This window comes from Lepisma saccharinum, chromosome 13, assembly GCF_977018435.1.
Source record: "Lepisma saccharinum chromosome 13, izLepSacc3.1, whole genome shotgun sequence".
Taxonomy (NCBI): domain Eukaryota; kingdom Metazoa; phylum Arthropoda; class Insecta; order Zygentoma; family Lepismatidae; genus Lepisma; species Lepisma saccharinum.
Genome location: NC_139241.1, coordinates 57,893,430 through 57,911,599, shown reverse-complemented (window position 1 = coordinate 57,911,599; position 18,170 = coordinate 57,893,430). Strand labels below are relative to the sequence as shown.

The window sequence follows — 18,170 nt, the reverse complement described above, 5'->3', positions numbered from 1 at the left end:
CAATGCAAACGTATAGAGAAAATCCCTGTTACCGAAATTTTCTGGTCGGTGTGTTTCTCTGTCCGTGTTCTTATTTAGCATTTCATCATTTTCTAAATCATATTATAATTTTTTTTAAAAAAGTCGCCTGTTGATGAAGAATTATATGCATAAAAAAGTTAAAAAGAAATAATTGATTGATAGATTTAGTTTATTTTACTTGGCTTTCTGCCATTTTTGGCTAATTGGGAAGGTGAGAATGAGCGATAATATGATGACATTGACGAAGGGAAGTAGACCCAGTGTCCGGGTTCTAAGCCACCCTCAGTGGGGCTCGTGGGGCTCGGTGGGGCAGAGCACAGTTTGGTTGCACATATTCACTTTCCCGGCACACAAGTACGACAGTGTCTTTGAAAATGTTGTAGTACAAGTGGCCCGGTACTGAATTTTCATTTGGGGCTCGTGGGGCTCGTCGTAGCCTTTTATGATGTATATTTTGAGGGGCACAGAGTTGGCGACACTGTGGGGTTTTTACTGTAGCCTTTTATGAGGGGGGGTTTATTGCTTTTTGTTTACATCTGGTAACACTGCCGTAGTTTGACAGTGTTGTTAACCTACTGGGTTTTTTTCACTGAGGCTCGAATCATCATGTGGGGCTCATCGTAGCCTTTTATGATGTATATTTTGAGGGGCACAGAGTTGGCGACCTGTGGGTTTTTACTGTAGCTTTTTATGAGGGGGGTTTATTGCCCTCTGTTTACATCTGGCAATTTTATTGGATGTTTTGTTTGAGGCTCGAAATTATTATTTGAGGCTTGATATTATTATTTGAGGCTCGTCGGTGTTGCGTACCCACTCTACAAAAATTCTACTATATGATCTTTCACTGGCTAAGCTAACCTACAAATAGGAGTTGGCAGCACTGACTTATAAACCCATTGGGTCTTCTTGGCATGTTTTTTCATGATGTGTTGCTAGACTATTGAGCATCTTGGCGTATACAATGTATATATTTTGAGAGGGAGGTTATAGCTTTTTATGCTGTACGAATACTGGAAGCTTGACAGTGACAACCAACAGAGTAGGTAAACCTACATCCAGGAACTGGCAACACTAGTTTCTGACAGTGAATTTGAAATAAAATATTAAACAAAATACATGAGTAAGCACTGTGATTACAAATAGTACCAGTGTTATGCCCCCAACTCCAACTGGGCAACTGGGGGAAATAATTGTACAACAATTTGTACCTAATTGTACAACAACTTGTACCTAATTGTACAACATATACACAGACATAAAAGAGAGAGCCTTCCCGTAACTTACCTCATGTACAATTTATATGATTTTACAACTGTGAAAAGAAAGCATATGTGTTCTGTATGCACACATTCATTCTTATTTTTCGAAGTTGAATGAAAGCACATGTTTTTACGCTCTCGTAATACTAACCTTACCCACTGATTTTAAATTGCTTCCATCCGCTTTTTTTTTCTGTGTTATTTCTGCATGCACGCAACATTCGCTTTCAATAGACAGAAGGAGTTTTAGTATAGCAGGCTTTGAGTTTACAATTTATTTATAATAATTTATGTAAGAATATACTTGTACTTACCGAACACAAAATAATAAAAAGCACATGTGAATATTTGCGTGTGTTCATGTTATATGACGGCTGAGTAAAAAAATAATGTTGACGCCCCGAAAGATAAAAGTTCCTGGTTCGACATCAGATGCATGCAAATTTTATGTTTTGCTCTCCAAAATCTTGATTTTTATGTTTGTGCTATTTGTCATACAGCAGAGGAGAAGAGGGGAGAGGGGAGGGGAGGGGGTACTATTAGCGCCATCTATTAGCAAACAATAGAAATAAAAAGTAGGGTCAAACTTTTTCAACACCCAAACATTTTAAACGTCCTCGTTTAGTAATACGATCTAGCAGAAGATGTTTGAAGGAGTACTCTTAGTCGAGAAAGCTAATTGCTAGGGCCCATATATTGCTAAAATGTTCCTTGATTTGCATATTTCTCATACCGCCATATGTTGTTCTAGTTGACTTCTTCCAAAAAAATGCTAATTAGCGAGAGTTAATTAAGCAAGGCAAGTAAAAGAAGCAAATAGGACAATATGTGCCGGCGTGAGAATATGTAAAAATTCGACTCGATTCGAATTAAAGTTGGGGGATATTTTGCATTTTTTTTCCTATAATGTACAAAACATTTACCGTACATAATTTTTTCTATTTACAACAGTATAAAATAAGAGGAATGTGTGACAATATCCATATTAATTAGGAAGGTATGTTGTATGCTAGGTTAGCTAATTGTGTCTTCTACAGCTTCACTGTATAGAGGAAAGATGGAAAAAGAGAGCTCTACGGAAACTAACGCTCTTAACAATATTGAACGCCCCGTGAAAATTATATATAAATAAGGCATAAGCGTATTATCTACTTTCATGTCAGATTTTCCCAACCTGTGAGCTGTAGTGTTTAGGTGACAAGCGACCTGCTCAAATATAATACTGTTGAAAATATTGTACGCCCCGTGAAAATTATATATAAATAAGGCATAAGCGTATTATCTACTTTCATGTCAGATTTTCCCAACCTGTGAGCTGTAGTGTTTAGGTGACAAGCGACCTGCTCAAATATAATACTGTTGACAATATTGAACGCCCCGTGAAAATTATATATAAATAAGGCATAAGCGTATTATCTACTTTCATGTCAGATTTTCCCAACCTGTGAGCTGTAGTGTTTAGGTGACAACCGACCTGCTCAAATATAATACTGTTGACAATATTGAACGCCCCGTGAAAATTATATATAAATAAGGCATAAGCGTATTATCTACTTTCATGTCAGATTTTCCCAACCTGTGAGCTGTAGTGTTTAGGTGACAAGCGACCTGCTCAAATATAATACTGTTGACAATATTGAACGCCCCGTGAAAATTATATATAAATAAGGCATAAGCGTATTATCTACTTTCATGTCAGATTTTCCCAACCTGTGAGCTGTAGTGTTTAGGTGACAAGCGACCTGCTCAAATATAATACTGTTGACAATATTGTACGCCCCGTGAAAATTACATATAAATAAGGCATAAGCGTATTATCTACTTTCATGTCAGATTTTACCAACCTGTGAGCTGTAGTGTTTAGGTGACAAGCGACCTGCTCAAATATAATACCGTTGACAATATTGTACGTATATTGTATTGTATAGGAGACTAGAAGCATATAATTTGGCGAAAAAACCCAAATAAGGTCATAGAAAATAGTTAAAAAAAAAGTGAGCAATTATATTTTGCATTGCACAGCATTGGATATTAAATAACATACCCCCAAAAAATCTCTGCATTATGCGTTCTGTAAAAAATTGCCCCTACGTGCCAAACTGCTGTGTCAAGTAAACATTTTCAAAGGCACTGTCGTACTTGTGTGCCGGGAAAGCGAATATGTGCGACCAAACTGTGCTCTAAGTGTGGAAAAAATATTTCTATTGCCAACTTCAAGTTGTTTTTTTTGACATGTATATATATTATTATTATTTTTAACAGAGGAAGAAAGTCCGTGCTTCGGAAAACGCGATGATGTGCGTAATGATATCTTCCTTCTCCTGCATAGACTTGTACCAATCTACTGTGTACCGTCTTCTTCCCTGCATCGCCTCGTGCAGTTCGTCCGACCTCTCGTTCAATTTTTCCCCTGCAGCCGAAAGCAGAATGTTGAGATCACTGCACCTCAGGCCACTGATCCCCCGAAGATGGTCCTTGAGAACCATTTCACAAGGGATGCGAAATTCCGGCGTTGTTCTTGCTATGATTACAAGTTTCCCTACATCCTCACAATCTCCGTTTACTGCGTGTTTAAATATTTTACATAGTAGCTCGGGCGGCAAATCAGTTATACGAGACATGTTGTTATTATTATTATTTTTCACTCTATGTTATTTATATACCCCACCCCAATTTTTTGTTTCGTGTTCATGGCGATGGTGGTAGAGTGCCACACACGTAAATTTGCCGTTGCGTAGAAACGAATTTTCGTTTCGTCTCCCTCTCTCTTAGCATCATGTGTTCTACCCTGCTCGATAATCTTCGCTATTGTTGCCATATTGTTATTCTATTCCTGGACACACTCGTGCAAACATTATTGAAAACAATTGAATAGCGCTCCAGCTCGCGGTTCCCACTGTTCGGTAGGGACGCTAATGTGGCAATATAGCACGGCGTAGTGCTTGCTTTTTTTATGCAGTGCATGTTTATTGGCTAGCTAGTAACTAGTGTTGCCAACTGTAATAATGAAGCACTATTTCTGTCATGGAAGGGGAAAAGGCAGGTAAAGTGGCGGTGAGTTTTGTTGGATTGGAAGCACCATATTTTTATTTTATACTAAGTATTTGACCGGTTTGACGTGTGTGTGCGTGTATTGTGTGTGTGTATGTAAAAGTGTGTGTTTGCTAATGAATGTTAAATTCCATAATGCCTCCAGTTCTGTCGAAGTTGAAATTAAAAACCTTGCATAGCCAAGCTCGGGAAATTCTAAGCATCTGCCGCCACCTCCCAGGGAGGCAAAATGACTAGCGCCGGCCCTGGTTCATAACAAAAGAAAAAGCCGCGCAGCTTATCGTCTAGTGGCAGTATATGTACTTGTTATTGTTGTGGAAGCCGGCATCCTTTGTAAATGTACAACAAAGGCAACCGACTGTCGCCGATCTCAGAGAGGAAATAATAATACTGCTTCAGGAGGAGTGTTATGGTGCAATTGTAGCGGTTTAACACGTTGGCATGTTATTATCTGCCGTTGCAGTTCCATACCAGTGTATACGGGTTTTGGAAGTGAAAAGTTAAAACGCCACCAGTGCATTAATGCAATGAAAAATAATATATATATTTTTTTATTTTGTTTGAAATTACTCAAATAAGGAATCGTATGAAGAAGTCTTTTTTGCAGCATTTTTGGTAATTTTACTTATGTGTTAGTTCATATTTTGCGAATTTTTAGTCCATATGTATGTAGCTACATACAAAGTTACTTGTTAGTACATATTAATCCTAGTCCTGGTATAATGCATGACGTTTAAAACTCAACGTTAGATAGACCTGAATTCTCTAATTTTATTGTTGTACGTAACAGCTGTGCATCGGCGCACTGCAGTGATTTTTCTATCTGCTCTATTAGCAACACTGCTTCTTTAGTTGTTTCGCGCATCGCACGGCAGAATTATCTGCGCTGGACTCTACCCAGTGCGGCGACCTGTTCACCCAGTGATGCGTCTCTGCTCACGAACCTTTCGAAAGCTGCGTGCTCTAACTTTCTGTCTGTTTCGTGACGTGCATCCAGATCCGTCTGCGTGGTGTTGTAAGCAATGTCGTGATTTTTGCATGCGGCGTCCAACGGATTCACACCCTTGTCCCCTCTCTCCAATTTTTTCTCAAGTTTGGTACCCGGTCCGCAGTACTGGTAGCCAGGTAAATGTACGTGTTCTCGAAAAGTTTGGAGCAATCCAAATACTAGCAACTGATGAAACTGTACGATAGTCTGGACATTGTAACGTTCGCCTCGGAAATAAAACCACTCGACGATTGTCGTGAAAATTCAGTCGTTGTGTTCGACGACGCCATCCTGGAAAATCAAAATGAAATTCGCAACTTTTTCACGCAAGGTCGTCACAAAAAAATGGATTGTTTTTACCTAGCTCAAACGTTTTCCAAAATTCCAAAACAGTTAGTACGCGACAACGCTAATTTCATATGTTTGTTTCGTCAAGATCACACCAACCTCAAGCACGCGTACGATGACTACGTAGGCGGAGACATGAACTACAATCAATTTTCGGAACGCTGCTGCTTTTCTTGCTGGAACGGTGACGATTTCGGATTCGTGACGATCGACATGACGAGGAAACCCAACGACGGAAAATACAGAAACAAAATCAACGACTTTCTAAACGTTGTAACGTTGTGAGAAACGACGTTTATTTATAAACGTTTATAAATAAACGTCGTTTCTCACAACGTTACAACGTTTAGAAAGTCGTTGATTTTGTTTCTGTATTTTCCGTCGTTGGGTTTCCTCGTCATGTCGATCGTCACGAATCCGAAATCGTCACCGTTCCAGCAAGAAAAGCAGCAGCGTTCCGAAAATTGATTGTAGTTCATGTCTCCGCCTACGTAGTCATCGTACGCGTGCTTGAGGTTGGTGTGATCTTGACGAAACAAACATATGAAATTAGCGTTGTCGCGTACTAACTGTTTTGGAATTTTGGAAAACGTTTGAGCTAGGTAAAAACAATCCATTTTTTTGTGACGACCTTGCGTGAAAAAGTTGCGAATTTCATTTTGATTTTCCAGGATGGCGTCGTCGAACACAACGACTGAATTTTCACGACAATCGTCGAGTGGTTTTATTTCCGAGGCGAACGTTACAATGTCCAGACTATCGTACAGTTTCATCAGTTGCTAGTATTTGGATTGCTCCAAACTTTTCGAGAACACGTACATTTACCTGGCTACCAGTACTGCGGACCGGGTACCAAACTTGAGAAAAAATTGGAGAGAGGGGACAAGGGTGTGAATCCGTTGGACGCCGCATGCAAAAATCACGACATTGCTTACAACACCACGCAGACGGATCTGGATGCACGTCACGAAACAGACAGAAAGTTAGAGCACGCAGCTTTCGAAAGGTTCGTGAGCAGAGACGCATCACTGGGTGAACAGGTCGCCGCACTGGGTAGAGTCCAGCGCAGATAATTCTGCCGTGCGATGCGCGAAACAACTAAAGAAGCAGTGTTGCTAATAGAGCAGATAGAAAAATCACTGCAGTGCGCCGATGCACAGCTGTTACGTACAACAATAAAATTAGAGAATTCAGGTCTATCTAACGTTGAGTTTTAAACGTCATGCATTATACCAGGACTAGGATTAATATGTACTAACAAGTAACTTTGTATGTAGCTACATACATATGGACTAAAAATTCGCAAAATATGAACTAACACATAAGTAAAATTACCAAAAATGCTGCAAAAAAGACTTCTTCATACGATTCCTTATTTGAGTAATTTCAAACAAAATAAAAAAATATATATATTATTTTTCATTGCATTAATGCACTGGTGGCGTTTTAACTTTTCACTTCCAAAACCCGTATACACTGGTATGGAACTGCAACGGCAGATAATAACATGCCAACGTGTTAAACCGCTACAATTGCACCATAACACTCCTCCTGAAGCAGTATTATTATTTCCTCTCTGAGATCGGCGACAGTCGGTTGCCTTTGTTGTACATTTACAAAGGATGCCGGCTTCCACAACAATAACAAGTACATATACTGCCACTAGACGATAAGCTGCGCGGCTTTTTCTTTTGTTATGAACCAGGGCCGGCGCTAGTCATTTTGCCTCCCTGGGAGGTGGCGGCAGATGCTTAGAATTTCCCGAGCTTGGCTATGCAAGGTTTTTAATTTCAACTTCGACAGAACTGGAGGCATTATGGAATTTAACATTCATTAGCAAACACACACTTTTACATACACACACACAATACACGCACACACACGTCAAACCGGTCAAATACTTAGTATAAAATAAAAATATGGTGCTTCCAATCCAACAAAACTCACCGCCACTTTACCTGCCTTTTCCCCTTCCATGACAGAAATAGTGCTTCATTATTACAGTTGGCAACACTAGTTACTAGCTAGCCAATAAACATGCACTGCATAAAAAAAGCAAGCACTACGCCGTGCTATATTGCCACATTAGCGTCCCTACCGAACAGTGGGAACCGCGAGCTGGAGCGCTATTCAATTGTTTTCAATAATGTTTGCACGAGTGTGTCCAGGAATAGAATAACAATATGGCAACAATAGCGAAGATTATCGAGCAGGGTAGAACACATGATGCTAAGAGAGAGGGAGACGAAACGAAAATTCGTTTCTACGCAACGGCAAATTTACGTGTGTGGCACTCTACCACCATCGCCATGAACACGAAACAAAAAATTGGGGTGGGGTATATAAATAACATAGAGTGAAAAATAATAATAATAACAACATGTCTCGTATAACTGATTTGCCGCCCGAGCTACTATGTAAAATATTTAAACACGCAGTAAACGGAGATTGTGAGGATGTAGGGAAACTTGTAATCATAGCAAGAACAACGCCGGAATTTCGCATCCCTTGTGAAATGGTTCTCAAGGACCATCTTCGGGGGATCAGTGGCCTGAGGTGCAGTGATCTCAACATTCTGCTTTCGGCTGCAGGGGAAAAATTGAACGAGAGGTCGGACGAACTGCACGAGGCGATGCAGGGAAGAAGACGGTACACAGTAGATTGGTACAAGTCTATGCAGGAGAAGGAAGATATCATTACGCACATCATCGCGTTTTCCGAAGCACGGACTTTCTTCCTCTGTTAAAAATAATAATAATATATATACATGTCAAAAAAAACAACTTGAAGTTGGCAATAGAAATATTTTTTCCACACTTAGAGCACAGTTTGGTCGCACATATTCGCTTTCCCGGCACACAAGTACGACAGTGCCTTTGAAAATGTTTACTTGACACAGCAGTTTGGCACGTAGGGGCAATTTTTTACAGAACGCATAATGCAGAGATTTTTTGGGGGTATGTTATTTAATATCCAATGCTGTGCAATGCAAAATATAATTGCTCACTTTTTTTTTAACTATTTTCTATGACCTTATTTGGGTTTTTTCGCCAAATTATATGCTTCTAGTCTCCTATACAATACAATATACGTACAATATTGTCAACGGTATTATATTTGAGCAGGTCGCTTGTCACCTAAACACTACAGCTCACAGGTTGGTAAAATCTGACATGAAAGTAGATAATACGCTTATGCCTTATTTATATGTAATTTTCACGGGGCGTACAATATTGTCAACAGTATTATATTTGAGCAGGTCGCTTGTCACCTAAACACTACAGCTCACAGGTTGGGAAAATCTGACATGAAAGTAGATAATACGCTTATGCCTTATTTATATATAATTTTCACGGGGCGTTCAATATTGTCAACAGTATTATATTTGAGCAGGTCGCTTGTCACCTAAACACTACAGCTCACAGGTTGGGAAAATCTGACATGAAAGTAGATAATACGCTTATGCCTTATTTATATATAATTTTCACGGGGCGTTCAATATTGTTAAGAGCGTTAGTTTCCGTAGAGCTCTCTTTTTCCATCTTTCCTCTATACAGTGAAGCTGTAGAAGACACAATTAGCTAACCTAGCATACAACATACCTTCCTAATTAATATGGATATTGTCACACATTCCTCTTATTTTATACTGTTGTAAATAGAAAAAATTATGTACGGTAAATGTTTTGTACATTATAGGAAAAAAAATGCAAAATATCCCCCAACTTTAATTCGAATCGAGTCGAATTTTTACATATTCTCACGCCGGCACATATTGTCCTATTTGCTTCTTTTACTTGCCTTGCTTAATTAACTCTCGCTAATTAGCATTTTTTTGGAAGAAGTCAACTAGAACAACATATGGCGGTATGAGAAATATGCAAATCAAGGAACATTTTAGCAATATATGGGCCCTAGCAATTAGCTTTCTCGACTAAGAGTACTCCTTCAAACATCTTCTGCTAGATCGTATTACTAAACGAGGACGTTTAAAATGTTTGGGTGTTGAAAAAGTTTGACCCTACTTTTTATTTCTATTGTTTGCTAATAGATGGCGCTAATAGTACCCCCTCCCCTCCCCTCTCCCCTCTTCTCCTCTGCTGTATGACAAATAGCACAAACATAAAAATCAAGATTTTGGAGAGCAAAACATAAAATTTGCATGCATCTGATGTCGAACCAGGAACTTTTATCTTTCGGGGCGTCAACATTATTTTTTTACTCAGCCGTCATATAACATGAACACACGCAAATATTCACATGTGCTTTTTATTATTTTGTGTTCGGTAAGTACAAGTATATTCTTACATAAATTATTATAAATAAATTGTAAACTCAAAGCCTGCTATACTAAAACTCCTTCTGTCTATTGAAAGCGAATGTTGCGTGCATGCAGAAATAACACAGAAAAAAAAAGCGGATGGAAGCAATTTAAAATCAGTGGGTAAGGTTAGTATTACGAGAGCGTAAAAACATGTGCTTTCATTCAACTTCGAAAAATAAGAATGAATGTGTGCATACAGAACACATATGCTTTCTTTTCACAGTTGTAAAATCATATAAATTGTACATGAGGTAAGTTACGGGAAGGCTCTCTCTTTTATGTCTGTGTATATGTTGTACAATTAGGTACAAGTTGTTGTACAATTAGGTACAAATTGTTGTACAATTATTTCCCCCAGTTGCCCAGTTGGAGTTGGGGGCATAACACTGGTACTATTTGTAATCACAGTGCTTACTCATGTATTTTGTTTAATATTTTATTTCAAATTCACTGTCAGAAACTAGTGTTGCCAGTTCCTGGATGTAGGTTTACCTACTCTGTTGGTTGTCACTGTCAAGCTTCCAGTATTCGTACAGCATAAAAAGCTATAACCTCCCTCTCAAAATATATACATTGTATACGCCAAGATGCTCAATAGTCTAGCAACACATCATGAAAAAACATGCCAAGAAGACCCAATGGGTTTATAAGTCAGTGCTGCCAACTCCTATTTGTAGGTTAGCTTAGCCAGTGAAAGATCATATAGTAGAATTTTTGTAGAGTGGGTACGCAACACCGACGAGCCTCAAATAATAATTTCAAGCCTCAAATAATAATTTCGAGCCTCAAACAAAACATCCAATAAAATTGCCAGATGTAAACAGAGGGCAATAAACCCCCCTCATAAAAAGCTACAGTAAAAACCCACAGGTCGCCAACTCTGTGCCCCTCAAAATATACATCATAAAAGGCTACGATGAGCCCCACATGATGATTCGAGCCTCAGTGAAAAAACCCAGTAGGTTAACAACACTGTCAAACTACGGCAGTGTTACCAGATGTAAACAAAAAGCAATAAACCCCCCCTCATAAAAGGCTACAGTAAAAACCCCACAGTGTCGCCAACTCTGTGCCCCTCAAAATATACATCATAAAAGGCTACGACGAGCCCCACGAGCCCCAAATGAAAATTCAGTACCGGGCCACTTGTAATACAACATTTTCAAAGACACTGTCGTACTTGTGTGCCGGGAAAGTGAATATGTGCAACCAAACTGTGCTCTGCCCCACCGAGCCCCACGAGCCCCACTGAGGGTGGCTTAGAACCCGGACACTGGGTCTACTAAGGGACACTCACGAAGAACACCTATGCCCAGGTGGGAATTCGAACCTGAGGCCCTTGTCGTAGCACGCTGTTATAACCAATCTGCCGCGGAGGTCAGCATTAAAAAGAAATAAACGCTAAGTGACGATCAAGTGAACCAACCATTTCTGTAATGCGAGAAACATTTACAATACTGTTATTGAAGTAGCAAATAATTTTTACGAGCAGCTTGAATCTAACAAATGTAAGATGGCTAGGGCCTGACAGAACGGCTTTTTCATTGGGTGACGCGTGGTCAGTACATCGAGTCTCATTGTCACTTTTTTCTGACCTTCGAGACAGAAGCGCCTTTATTCTCAGATATCTAATGGAGACTAGATTAAAGTAGAATCTGAACCAATGCCTCCAGGAGGAATCGAACCTTCTACTTCTTGATTATAAGGCGAGAGCGTTAATCACTACATTATCCTTTACAATCACTATCCCGACTTAAGTAGACGAGATTCAGGCAATATGTTATCTTTTATTTTCTAGGGGCTATATTTTAACATACTACTGTTAAAAAAAATCACATCTTCCCCTCCCCCCCAAACCCTGCTCCGTCCTGTGCCTACCCTTCCAGAGACAGCACGCTTCGCCACTGTCGACAACCTTAAGTCGGATGCTAATATTTTGTCGTAAATTGACTCTTTAGTTTCCTGACAGAGCCTGGCGAAGTACACGTGCTTCACGCAATCCAACGGGAATTCCCCTTCAATAGAAAACACGGGCCAGGAATTCCCCGCGCACGGAAATGCTCGTGTGCTCAATATCACGTTTTTCTTTTTTCTATCCAAGAGAGGAAATTGTAATCATCGACGGAAGTGCAATCGATCATTCGGAGTCGCTCGGGACGAGATATCGGCAGTGTTGCCATTCGACTTCGATTAGACTGACTAGTGAGGTCACGAAATCAACAAGTCGTGGACTGTGTAAGGTTGATAACACGAGGAGTAGGAGAAGCCACTTTTTACAAGTGTGTGTGGTTTTTTTTTTTTACATTGCTTTTCTGCCACTTTTGGCTAATCGCCACAACGATGAAATTGAGGAAATGCGTTCTTCCACTGGGTCGGCTATTTTACGGTTGTGAATAGTGGCGTAGGATCGGCGGAGTACATAAGTTCATTCCACCTTTTCAAATAGTTTAAGTGGAAGCACGGTACACATTAAATTATTAAATCAAAATTAGACTTCTCATACAGTACAATCATCAGGATGGCTACTCACCGGGAATTCCTTAAATTCCGGGAATTCTGCATGAATTTTTCTCCGTAGACGTGAAAAATTGCAATTTTTATTAATCCAAATCCAATTATACATATTTATAAATGCTCTGAGACAACGTTTTCACAGTTTAACCACTATGGTTTAACTTTTATTTTTATGCAGGAAGGAAAAGAAAGCTGCGTGGAAAATAATAACAGAATTCGCTCAGATTTGCAAAGAACATCAACAATGCAAACGGACTATCTAACAGACGAAAGATTATTGCAAGAAGTTGACTAAGTATTATTATTGTTGCTATTGATTAGGTTGATTAGGTAAATTTGAGTTTGAAACTATTATATAATTAACAATTTTTCGTAGCTTAGCATATCCTGTAAAATTTGTGACATATTTGTAGATGTATTTCGAGTCTGAGTATGTGAAATGGTAAATGTAAAGTGCGCATGCGCCAGAATGTGGTTCATGCAGTGGACAACAGACTTCTGTACTTACCATATGTGCGGTTTCATCCGAAATGACCAAGGTCTAAGAGTAATCGAACAAGTCTCAAAACTTTCAGTATGTGATTTGTATACCGTTTAATTGAACTTCTGGAAGTACGCCTTGAAAATAGGGAATTATACATGCATTTCATCATAGTCCTAGAGTGGCCACCCTATTAGTCCTGCCCTCTCTACTTGCTCAGAGACTTCTTTTCGTTTACGTGCTCCAAAGATTCAGGGATAGAGAGTAATTACCAGGTCAGTCTTCCTGATCGAGTGAAGCGAGATTTGACGTTGTACCTTTCAAGGTTAGGCAAGCTGAGCAGCGATGCAACTCCTATCTTGAATGCATTTTTAAAAAAATATTAATTCCACAACAAACAATTATGGTTCCTGCTTGAGAAATTAAGGTTGGTATGGATTTTACCCACAGTAATGCCGTCTACGACATAACCGATAGTGTCATATTACGTCACACTTTCAATATTACACCGATGAGCCATTATATTATGACCACCTACCTAATGAGCTATCACACTATGTCCGCAGTCCCATGCGCAGCAGTGTTCGATGAACCGTGTGCTGTGAAACATTATCCTGGTCACCACTGTTGTACCTGTGGGCGATTTCTCGCACTGTGGCCTTGCGGCAAAGCCCGACAGCCTCTGCTTGCCTCTGGCATCTATGAGCTGCTGACACGGGTAGAGGACGTGTCGTTGTTTGCCCATCGTTGCACCACTTTTGATACGTGCTCACAACAGCGGCATGAGAGCAGCCAACAAACCACGCCAATTCAGATACGCTGGTACTGTACCAAGGCGTCGTGCCATCACCAATTTGACCTCTATCAAACTGGAAGAGATCGGCCGCTTTTCTCATTCTGACGCCGAAGACACTACTAACAGCGAGCCTATTGACCTGCCCATTATATACCATGCAGCCAGCTGTTATAGCTCTTTTCAGTTCTTACGGCGGGTGCTCTAGAACCTGACAGGGGAAGTGGGGAGCGGGGAAGCGACCAATCCAGCACGATAAGAAACGTAGCGGCCAATAGAACGAGTTTCACGTAGTACTTCTTCCGGCTGCGTTGTCTCTCGGCGCCACTGCTGTTGTCTGGTTGGTCTGTTGCGTAATCCCCGCTCCCCACTTCCCCTGCCAGCTTCTAGAGCGCCCGCCGTAAGAACTGAAAAGAGCTATAAGCTATAGTAACAATTTTTTTTCCGACTTTGACTTCAATTTTTTATCGTCGTGAGAACAGAAAAAGGTGTCTTTTTTTGTGTTATCCAAGCGACCGCTCCATAAAAAATTCTACAAATAAAAAAAAACAACCTTGTGATCCGATCGTGACGAAATTAAACACAGTGTAGGTAGAAAGGTTTTAAATTTAATTCTTAATTTTGAGGTATTTCAAGTCGGCCAAAAATACGTTCTTGTGGATTTTGTGAATCAACTTTTACTTAGTATTGAATAGTCCTGAAAAAAAGCTCTTTGCAGCTTTTATAAAAACTCATTGCCAATTCACATTGGGAAACCGATTTTATGCAGATATTTATTCAACGGAGTAAATATGTATGTTGAACGTAGCGACACCGCACGCAGTGACAGTCCGCTGTTTCCACGGTTCTACGGACAACACATGCGATGTATTATTATTATTACTACTATTATTATTAAGTCCCCAGGTTCGAGTTCGTCTCTGGGTATAGGCATACTTCATGTGTTCCTTCATCAATTTTGATCTAATCATCGCTAATCTTCGCGATTAGCAAAAAGTGGCAGAAAAGGGACGCAAAATTACAGAAGAAAATGAAAGTAACCTGCAAAACTCGGGAAATTTGAAATATTAAATAATTCCGTAGACAGGAAATTGCAACTTATATTAATGGAATTCCCATTGAATTTGCACATTTATAAATGCACTGAGGCAAACTTAGTACTTATTTTTATCGAGGATGGAAAATAATACAGAATTCTTTCAGTCCGTTTGCTTTGTTAGTGCCCTTTGCAGAACAATCTGACAGACGTGAGATTATTACAAGATAAGACACCTTAAAGTTGGTTAGGTAAATTTGAGTTATAAATTCTTATACAATTAACAATTATACGTAGATTAGCATATCCCGTAAAAGTATTTCAAGCCTGAGTATGTGAAATATCAAAAACCGCGCACCAAATTAAAAAGTATAAACATTCGAATGTATGTACCGTTTAAATTAATTGAATTAGAATTTTTGAACACATTGCAATCAGACCCTTTATAATATATTTGAGTTCGTGTGTGTGTGTGTTGTGGGGCGGAGGGTCACAAGCGGTAATACGTGGGGTTGAAAGAGAGAAAACATCTGTTTTTACCTGCATTTTTTTTCAAAGTTCTCCTTGAAAACCGGGAATTATATTTGAATTTAATCGTGGTCCTAGAGTGGCTACCCTGATCATGCACATTTCCAATCGAACTCGGGACTCCTTGGTTACAAGGACACGTTCAATATGGTCGTTACAACTCGGATATGACCGTTAGTGTACCTGCAATAAATCTGACAAGTGAAAATTGGATTGAGCTTAACTATAGTTCCTCACTTTGCAATAGTCGGGTTATGGGCAAGGAGGACACGGACCCTATGATAAATGAATGTCAACGTAGATCACACAATGCAACTTCATTTCGCTCACAATTATTTGTTAATTATCATAAGAGCGTTACATAAACATAACCTCAGACCGGATGATATTTCTCAGAGGGCAACACTATTATGGAAAGAATGTTTTCTCCCTGAAAGAAATACAGCGTGTCCACAATGAGACTCCAACATTTTGAAAGTCTATAACTTTTTCATTTCAGATTGTACAGCTGTGATTCCGGAAGCAGCAGAAGCAGAAACTCAAAAAGTTTATGTGGTAACGTTTTAGTGCGCGCAATAACCGTAGTGGCGTTGCAACAATCGATTGTTTGAAAATGGAGATTCCAAACGAGCGTGCACAGGCTGTGTGGTGGTATGCAGAAACGAAATCACTTATTCAAGTGCAACGAAACTTTCGTCGTGTGTACAATAATGATCCTCTGACATTCAAGACTATAAAGAAGTGGTGTGATCAGTTTTTGGCGACCGGCAATGTTTTGAAAGGACATGGTGGTGGTAAACCAAGAATCCAGGAACAGGTTGTAGAAAATGTGCGGAGGTCATTCGAAAGGAGTCTCCACAGACGTCAGTAAGACAAGCAGCAAGAGAACTTGGTATGAAACGGTCGACAGTTCACACAGTTCTTCACTGCTTGTCTTAGTGACTTCTGTGGACTCCTTTCGAATGAACCTGTGCACGCTCGTTTGGAATCTCCATATTCAAACAATCGATTGTTGCAGCGCCACTGCGGCTATTCCGCGCACTAAAACGTTACCACATAAACTTTTTGAGTTTCTGCTTCTGCTGCTTCCGGAATCACAGCTGTACAGTCATGTTCAAAAAATCTGTCGCATGGATTTTTTCTAAGTCCAACGTCTTACGAAATTATGTTGGTAGCTCTGAAACAAGGAAGTGTTGTGAAATATACGATCCTCCAATCAGAGTGAAGTTCGATTCTGAGGAGCAGGAGGCGTGACTCACGGTCTTGTCCACAGGAAGTTCAACCAATGCAGCATTTCCAAATATGAGATAACGTCCCCATTGGTTAAATATTGTTTCAATAATGCGAATCGGCAGAAAGATTGCGCAAAAGTTTACTTTGTCGTTTTAATACTTTTAATCGTTTCAAAATAGTATTAAATTGTCCCAATTATAGTTCAAGAGCTTAATATAATGTATTCATGTATGTGTTTGACAATCATATATCACTCATTAGAACAATTTTCACATTGTTTTCACTACGTGAGATGACATTTCATTTACATTTACGATAAAATAGTGGTTTGGGTGTAATAACAGTTTTCATTAATTAATTTAGAGATGCATTTATATTTGTTGAGTTATTGATAAGGTTAATTCGTTATTTCTCGCAAAAAGAGGGAACCACAGCTGAAAGAAAATACACAACTTGTATTTTTTAGGTCAAGAGTAGTGTTGCCCACGAGACGAGACTTTGGCCTGTCTCGTCTCGTGGAAATGCTGTGAAATGCTGTCTCGTCTCGAAAATATTGGTTTGTCAAAGGGACACATGATCAATCTCGTCTCGTCTCGAATTTTTAAAAGCCTGTCCCGTCTCGTCCCGTGGGCAACACTAGTCAAGAGATCGTTTTAACATCACTTTTTGCACACATAGGCTAATCACGACTCGGGATACATTTAAATTGGAATCTGAAACATTATGGGGCCTGACTGGAACTCGGAAAAGGACACACCGATTACAAGACGTCGATACATTACCACTTGGTCTGGCGAACGCCAATAATAATGAGGGGTTGTGGGAGTGGGAGAGGGGTGACGGAAAGTTGAAAATAAATAGTATTTTTGGGGGTATTTAATGTTATATTTATACACATACAAACCTAAGAAAATATTTATTTTGATACATGTGTTGGGGGGTGGGAAAGGGGGAAAAGAGAGGGACGGAAAGATATTGGGAGAGATGGGACGAAGAGGTGATCGTGGAAAATGTTTTATTTGACGTTCAGTAATAAAAACAATCAAATCAATGATGATTATCTTATAAATACCATATTTAATGTAAATTTGTTTTAAAAATGGGGGCGGAGAGCTGTTTGTTTTACGTTCAGTGCAGGATAACAAGTGGAGACACATAGTGGTTCGTATCTCACTTTAAACTGTAGGTCCAGGCCCCATTAGCCTATCTGTGTATAACGTGGATTTAGACTTCAGTAGAAAATAACGTCGATCTAGTATTTTGGATTTTAGATGCGTTGAGACCACTAAAATTTCCAATTCTTATAAGAAGAAACCTGTCCTCATATTACCATTTTGAAAGAGATAGAGTTAATTCTATAATCTTACGTTGTTAGTTTCAAAGAAAACTAATTCAAATAGTAACAATGGGAACGAATAAAGCTTACGAAAAGTTTTTGCCACCGTGCGGATTTGAACCTACGACCATTAGAGTGACAACCCAGTGCGATAACCACTACCCCACGAGTTTGTTCCTTCTTACGGCATGATTATGAGTTAAGACCAATTCGTTCAATATGCATTAGAAATATAATCCCCACCCGCCTCTTTATAAAC

At 39.5% G+C, this 18,170-nt stretch overlaps 2 protein-coding genes across 3 annotated transcripts in view; one reads left to right on the top strand and one right to left on the bottom strand.

Moving 5' to 3' along the window:
- rdgC (retinal degeneration C) overlaps positions 1-18,170 on the top strand; it is a 560,018-nt gene that overhangs the window by 71,514 nt on the left and 470,334 nt on the right. The gene's annotated exons all lie outside the window — the stretch shown is intronic.
- Positions 13,540-13,881, bottom strand: LOC145996779 (uncharacterized). Its single transcript, XM_083133313.1, has one exon. The coding sequence runs from the start codon at positions 13,879-13,881 to the stop codon at positions 13,540-13,542; it is 342 nt and encodes a 113-aa protein (XP_082989439.1).

Coding starts and splice junctions, on each gene's coding strand:
- LOC145996779 (XM_083133313.1), bottom strand. CDS start 13,881: ATGAGAAAAGCGGCCGATCTCTTCCAGTTTGATAGAGGTCAAATTGGT.